This window comes from Platalea leucorodia (assembly GCF_965183815.1).
Source record: "Platalea leucorodia genome assembly, contig: HAP1_HAP1_SCAFFOLD_148, whole genome shotgun sequence".
Taxonomy (NCBI): Eukaryota; Metazoa; Chordata; class Aves; order Pelecaniformes; family Threskiornithidae; genus Platalea; species Platalea leucorodia.
The window spans coordinates 43,916-51,433 of record NW_028121395.1 but is presented as its reverse complement, the minus strand read 5'-3'; the positions used below and the strand labels follow the sequence as shown (position 1 = coordinate 51,433).

Sequence of the window (7,518 nt, the reverse complement as noted above, 5' to 3'; positions counted from 1 at the left end):
CCGTGGCTTACAGACAGCATCAGTATCGCTTTTCCAGCCCCATCAGGTTTGCTCTGAGGTTCCCATCAGAGCCTGCACACACAGAGATGCCCCTGGGCAGTGCCCTGCTGCTGGGAGGTGCCTGTAGGGCAGAACTGAGCACACAGCGGGTGGGATGGGCTCTGTGAGCACTGACAGGGAGGAGGCTTGGGGCCAGAGAAACAGCTCCTGGCAGGGACAGCTCCAGGCAGCAGAGACAGGGGCAAGGGGTGGGGGGAAACTGCAAACAAGCAGTGGGGGAAGGTGCTCTCCGGCAGCTCTCTTGTTGTCTTTCACTGTAGATGTCTTCTGGGCGTTGTCTGCTGGGCAGTGCTCGGGCTCTCTCTTTGCAACATGTCATCTTCGGGACCCCTGACTCTCTGCTTTGCCTGTCCTGCTGGGCTTGCGAGCTGCTCCCAGAAGGGCACAGCTCTCCTGTAGGATCCTAGGGAGTGCTGAGCCTTTCCTTCGGGGTTGGCACTCTCCTCTCAGGGTCCTTTCCTTCGCTCTGTGAGGAGTCCTGTCCTACTCTCTTCATCGCAACCCCATCTCTGGGCTGGCAGAGCGAAGAGATTGCAGATCTGCCCATTGAACCAGTGCTCCCCTGCTGCCATACGAGTTCAGTTGTTTGGGGTTTTTAAAGAGAAATTCGTGTGTGAAGTCATCTTCAAGGCAGCACAAGCGAAAGGGCAGCACAGATGGGAAAAAAGACTGGTGGGCAGAGAGAGCTCAGAGCTCGGAGAGATTTGGCTGGGACTCAGGAATAAAAGGAGAGTTCTGATCTGTGGAAGAAGGGGCAGGCAACTCAGGAGGACTACAAGGATGTTGTGAGGTTACACAGGGAGAAAATTAGAAGAGCCAAAGCCCAACTAGAACTTAATCTGGCTACTGCCGTAAAAGGCAGTAAAAAAAAGTTCCTATAAATACATTAGCAACAAAAGGAGGGCCTTTATTGGATAGTGACAAAGGATGAGGAAAAGGCTGAGGTACTTAATGCCTTCTTTGCCTCCGTCTTTAATAGTCAGACCAGTTGTTCTCGGGGTACCCAGCCCCCTGAGCTGGAAGACAGGGATGGGGAGCAGAATGAAGCCTCCATAATGGAAGGGGAAATGGTCAGCGACCTGCTGCACCATGTAGACACACACAAAGTCTATGGGGCCAGATGGGATCCACCCGAGGGTACTGAGGGAGCTGGCAGAAGTGCTCACCAAGCCACTTCCAATCATTTATGAGCAGTCCTGGCTAAGTGGGGAGGTGCCAGTCGACTGGAGGTTAGCAAATATGAGGCCCATTTACAAGGGCCAGAAGGAGGATCTGGGGAACTACAGGCCTGTCAGCCTGACTGTGGTGCCAGGGAAGGTCATGGACCAGATCATCCTGAGTGCCATCACGTGGCACGTACAGGACAACCAGGGGATCAGGCCCAGTCAGCATGGGTTTATGAAAGGCAGGTCCTGCTTGACTAACCTGATCTCCTTCTATGACAAGATGACCTGCTTAGTGGATGAGGGAAAGGCTGTGGATGTTGTCTACTTGGACTTCAGTAAAGCCTTTGACACCTTTTCCCACAGCATTCTCCTGGAGAAACTGGCTGCTCATGACTTGGGCCCACGTACTCTTTGCTGTGTAAAAAACTGGCTGGATGATGAGGCCCAAAGAGTGGTGGTGAACAGAGTTCAATCCAGTCGGTGGCTGGTCACAAGCGGTGTTCCCCAGGGCTCAGTATTGGGCCTAGTTCTGCTTAATACCTTTATCAATAATCTGGATGAGGGGATTGAGTGCGCCATCAGTAAATTTGCCGACAACACCAAGTTGGGCAGGAGGGTTGATCTGCTGGAGGGCAGGAAGGCTCTACAGAGGGATCTGGACAGGCTGGATCGATGGGCCGAGGCCAACTGTATGAGGTTTATCAAGGCTCAGGACCAGGTCCCGCACTTGGGTCACAACAACCCCATGCAACGCTACAGGCTTGGGGAGGAGTGGCTGGAGAGCTGCCTGGCAGAAAAGGACCTGGGGGTGTTGGTTGACACCTGACTGAATATGAGCCAGCAGTGTGCCCAGGTGGCCAAGAGGGCCAGTGGCATCCTGGCTTATATCAGCAATAGTGTGGCCAGCAGGACCAGGGAAATGATGGTTCCCCTGTACTCAGCACTGGTGAGGCTGCACCTCAAATTCTGTGTTCAGTTTTGGGCCCCTCACTCCAAGAAGGACATTGAGATGCTGGAGCGTGTCCAGAGAAGGGCAACAAAGCTGGTGAAGGGTCTGGAGCGCAAGGCTGCTGAGGAGCAGCTGAGGGAGCTGGGGTTGTTTAGTTTGGAGAAGAGGAGGCTGAGGGGAGACCTTATTGCTCTCTACAACTACCTGAAAGGAGGCTGTAGTGAGGTGGGAGTTGGTCTCTTCTCCCAGGTAACAAGCAGTAGGACAAGAGGAAATGGTTTAGATTGGATATTAGGAAAGATTTCTTCACCAAAAGGGTTGTCAAGCAGTGGCACAGGCTGCCCAGGGAAGTGGTTGAGTCCCCATCCCTGGAAGTATTTAAACGACGTGTGGACGTGGTGCTTAGGAACATGGTTTAGTGGTGGACTTGGCAGTGCTACATTAACGGTTGGACTCGATGATCTTAAAGATCTTTTGCAACTTAAATTACTCTATGATTCCATGATTCTGTAACACTGCAGCTCTCCTGACTCTGCACTAAGCTACAAATATCTGAGCCCTTTTATATGTCCTGTCTCAAGACTCTTACCTTTTCAGTCATAAAAATGAGGATTTCTATCCCTAAATAGGATACCCAGTGGTTGTGATGGTGGAAAATAAAAACCACAAACAAAATTATTATAAAGACTTGCTAAGCCTCTTTTCTGCAGCCCACACTCTTCGGAGTCACGAGTGCAGATATTGAACTTTTCCATTAAAGGTGGATTACGACTGACATCCCTTGAGAGCAATGGAGCTGTCACAAACCAGCTCCCATGTAGCCACTGCAGCAGAGCAAAGCTGACTCCTCAGCAGCACATGAGCAGCGGTCCTGCTCGGTACACCACACTCAGCCAGCGCAGACCAGAGAAAGGAAATGCACTTCACTTGGAGGGTATTGCGATCAAAAATGGAGTGGTTTTGCTCAAAGGATTCTATCCTGATTTTAACCTGTCCTTTCATTTTTTGAGTAGTGCCCCCATGCCAAGAAACAGCAAATGTCCAACAGCAGCTCTGTCACCCAGTTCCTCCTCCTGGCATTCGCGGACACACGGGAGCTGCAGCTCTTGCACTTCTGGCTCTTCCTGGGCATCTACCTGGCTGCCCTCCTGGGCAACGGCCTCATCATCACCGCTGTAGCCTGCAACCACCACCTCCACACCCCCATGTACTTCTTCCTCCTCAACTTCTCCCTCCTTGACATGGGCTGCATCTCCACCACTCTCCCCAAAACCATGGACAATTCCCTCTGGGACACCAGGGACATCTCCTACACGGGATGTGCTGCCCAAGTCTTTCTGCTTTTCTTCTTCCTTGGAGCAGAGTGTGCCCTTCTCACCATCATGGCCTATGACTGTTTTGCTGCCATCTGCAAACCCCTGCACTACGGGACCCTCCTGGGCAGCAGAGCTTGTGTCCACATGGCAGCAGCTGCCTGGGGCAGTGCTTTTCTCAATGCTCTCCTGCACACTGCCAATACCTTTTCACTCCCCCTCTTCCAAGGCAATGCTGTGGACCGGTTCTTCTGTGAACCTCCACAGATCCTCAAGCTCTCCTGCTCAGATGCCTACCTCAGGGAAGTCGGTCTTCTTATTTTAAGTTCTCTGTTGGCTTTTGGGTGTTTTCTTTTCCTTGTGCTGTCCTATGTGCAGATCTTCAGGGCCGTGCTGAGGATCCCCTCCGAGCAGGGACGCCACAAAGCCTTTTCCACGTGCCTCCCTCACCTGGCCGTGGTCTCCCTGTTTGTCAGCACTGGCATGTTTGCCTACCTGAAGCCCCCTTCCATCTCCTCCCCACGCCTGGATCTGGTGGTGGCAGTTCTGTACTCGGTGGTGCCTCCAGCAGTGAACCCTGTCATCTACAGCATGAGGAACAAGGAAATGAAGGATGCAGTGTGGAAACTATTCGATTGCAAGCTACTTCATATTAAGAGGGTGCCCATTGTCCCACTTGGGCTCCCACAGTATCACAGGAATAGCCTGGACTGACTTTTCTTTGTATGTGTCTTTATTTTTCCTTTGTGGGATATTTGGGGGGTTGGTTTTTTGTTGATACCTGTGATAATATTATTCTTGGCCTCCTACCTGCCTTTTCTTGACCCAAAGTCCTCATGTACCTATGGATCCAGGCTCCCCATTTAGATAAACTCCATAAAGAAACCAGTAGAAAATTATTTGTCTCAGCTCCCATCTCTTCACATCTGCTCTGGAGCTGGGGGAACAGCCCCAGCCTGCAGGAGGGGTTCAGGGGACAAATGCCCAGCTGCCTGACGGAGGAGCAGCCCTGGTGGGCACTATCTCTCTACTGCCTGTGCGTTGGAGCTGCTGCTTTCCTGGAGCCATGGCCAAGGACAGCAGCAGGACATTGCCTTTTCAGTGCTGGTCTCTCCTCAGTTCCACGCTGTTCTGCTGTGCCCTTTTATTTGTGCTGCCCCTAAGGTCTCGTGCAACTTGTGACAGTCCTGTTATCTGTACGGTGGCATCCCTGTGGCTGAGGGCAGGAGCAGGCCACGTGAACCACTCTATCAGAGCTGGTCTCCATGCAAGCACCATCATAACCAAAGGGGCTCCTCAGGACAGGGCCAGAAGGCTGGGCGCCTCTTCCAAAGCTGGTGTCAGGAATACACCCAATAGGGTTCTCCCTCAGAAGGATTTTTGCTCTTCTGGGGTTCTGATGGATTCAGGGTGACAATCTGAGAGTCCCACGGTGATGTGTTAGGGACCAAGGCATGGATGAAGACCTCCCTTCTTGGTTGCATACGTCCACTGAAAGAGCAACTGGTCTTTGACTTACCTGCCTGGTGCTGTCCCACCTGCAGTGGGGCTGATGGCAGATGCCATCCTGAAGAGGAACTGAGAGCTGCCAGGAGAGCTCAGGGGATCTCCAGGGACAGTCTGTGAGTCTGGGTGGGCAGTGAGTGGCACCTCATAAAATGAGTAACCATCCAAGGAGGAGTGTCCCGGAGGAAAAGGTGAACGTGAGGAGCCCACAGGCTAACAAGGGTCCTGCAATGGCAGGAGAGGCTGTGAGGAGACAGCAGGCAAAGGGCCATAAGACTGGAGAGTGTTTCAGGGCAACCTCTTGGAAACCCCATGGGCTGGATCCAGTGCAGCCATCCCCTGCCCTGTGTGCCATTAGAGACACCCCATGGTCCTGCCCAGCCCTGTCCTTGGCTCCTGAGCAATCAGGGATGATGGAAAAGGGCTCAGCAGCAGTGATCCTGCTCCAGCTGGGTCTGCTTCTGACCCTGACCAGCATGGCCAGTGCAGAGTCACCCCATGGCCCCAGGGCACCACAGCCCCCTCCCTCTGCAGAGCAGCACCTCCAGCTTGGGGCCTTGCAGGTAGCACAGACAGGGAGCCAGGAATATCCAGCGAGGCTGGCACAGACATGCTGACCTGGGGGAAGGCTCTCTGGAGAGCAGGGATGACTGTGGAGAAGAGCAAGGGAGCATTTCTGTGGCTGCAGGGAGGAATCCATGAGAAAGAGAAACCTCTTTCTGCAGGCACCCACTCGGGGCAGGCTGCTCTGTCCCCTGGCCAGGACTCCTGTGCTGGCGTGAGGTGAGGGGTGACAATGATGGGGCAGAGTCAGTTTGTGGTGGGCATCTCCTGGACCAGAGACCATGCTTCCTGCAGTTTCCCTAACCTCCATTTCCTCATGCCATGGTGAGCCTCCAGCCCTGGGGTAATGGGGAGGCTGAGACTCCTCCCTGCCCGACAGGAGCTGCTGTGCCCTTCAGAGGGGCTGGGGCTGTGGGGTGAGTGCCCAGAGCTCTGCAGCACCCTGTGGCGATGTCATGGTTTAACCCCAGCCAGCAACTAAGCACCACACAGCCGCTCACTCACTCCCCCCCGGTGGGATGGGGGAGAGAATTGGAAGAGTAAAAGTGAGAAAACTTGTGGCTTGAGATAAAGACAGTTTAATAGGTAAAGCCAAAGCCGTGCACACAAACAAAGCAAAGCAAGGAATTCATTCACTACCTCCCATCAGCAGGCAGGTGTTCAGCCATTCCCAGGAAACCAGGGCTCCATCATGCATAACGGTTACTTGGGAAACCGAAACAGTCGGGTCAAGGGGTCGAGCGCATCTGTCACACTCCGCCCCACTGTCAGCCCACAGGCACCACCTCAGTCCCTCTGCGCTGCGTGTTGGGTGTCTCCACAGGCCCTCCCCTGAGCCCATGCAGGGACCCCAGTGCATCCCACATCCTGGCTGCACAGCCCCAGGGAACCCTGGTGAGGCCCCGCTTGGAGCGTAGGTTATGATTGTTGTGGTGGGTTGACCTCAGCCAGACCCACCCTGGTTTTCACTCACTGCCCTCTCCTAGAGGATGGAGAGAAAATAGAGGAAGGAGAAAAGTCTCATGGGTCAAGAGAATGACACCTTAATAAGAAAAGAAAAAGCTATGTGTGCAAGCAAAGCAAAAAGAGGAATTCATGCACCAGTTCCTGGGGGCAGGCAGATGTTTAGGCACTTGCTGGGGGGCAGACCCTCAGCACACACAACACTGGTTTGGGAAGACAAACACCATAACAACGAACAGCACCCCTTCCTCCTGCTTTTGCCAAGGTTTTATCGCTGAGCACGACGTCCTTTGGTATGGAACAGCCCTTGGGTCAGTTCAGGTCTGCTGTCCTGGCTGTCTTCGCTCCCATTTTCTTGCCCCCCCGCCCCACAAACCTACTGTCTTCTGTGGGGGGTGTCTGAGAGAGAAAGCCTTGATGCTCTGCGAGCAGTGTTCAGCAATAGCCAGACCCTGGAGTGGTATCAACGGCAAAGGGTGTATCTGGAGTGAGGAACAGATTCTCTTGTGTGATCTCCATGAGCTCAGTCGGTAGAGCACGGGACTCTAAACCCCAGGGTCGTGGGTTCGTGCCCCACGTTGGGTGCCAAAAAGGACTGTCGTGGTTTATCCCCAGTTAGCACACTCGCTCCCCCCCAGTGGGATGGGGGAGAGAATCAGAAGAGGAAAAGTGAGAAAACTCACGGGTTGAGATAAGAACAGTTTAATAATTGAAGTAAACTTAATTAGAACAGTTTAACAGGTAAAGCAAAAGCTGCGCGCACGAGCAAAGCAAGGAATTGATTGACTCCTTCCCATGGGCAGGCAGGTGTTCAGCCATCCCCAGGAAAGCAGGGCTCCATCATGCGTAGCGGTTACTTGGGAAGACAAACACCATCACAAAGAACGTCTCCCCCTTCTCAAGCTTCTCAAGCACAGCTTCTCAAGGACACAGCCAAGTGTCCTAACGATACCATCTGATTAAGGAAAAACCAGCTTATTCTCCAGCCCCATAGACC

The 7,518-nt window shown here is 53.3% G+C and overlaps 1 protein-coding gene across 1 annotated transcript; it reads left to right on the top strand.

Annotated features, from left to right (window-relative positions):
* Positions 1-3,212: 3,212 nt before the first annotated feature.
* On the top strand, positions 3,213-6,393 carry LOC309603614 (olfactory receptor 14A16-like; the record flags this gene model as incomplete). The annotated part of the gene is made up of 2 exons (XM_082338414.1): positions 3,213-4,106; positions 6,382-6,393. The coding sequence occupies 2 exons, from the start codon at positions 3,213-3,215 to the stop codon at positions 6,391-6,393; spliced, it is 906 nt and encodes a 301-aa protein (XP_082194540.1).
* Between the last annotated feature and the right edge of the window lie 1,125 nt (positions 6,394-7,518).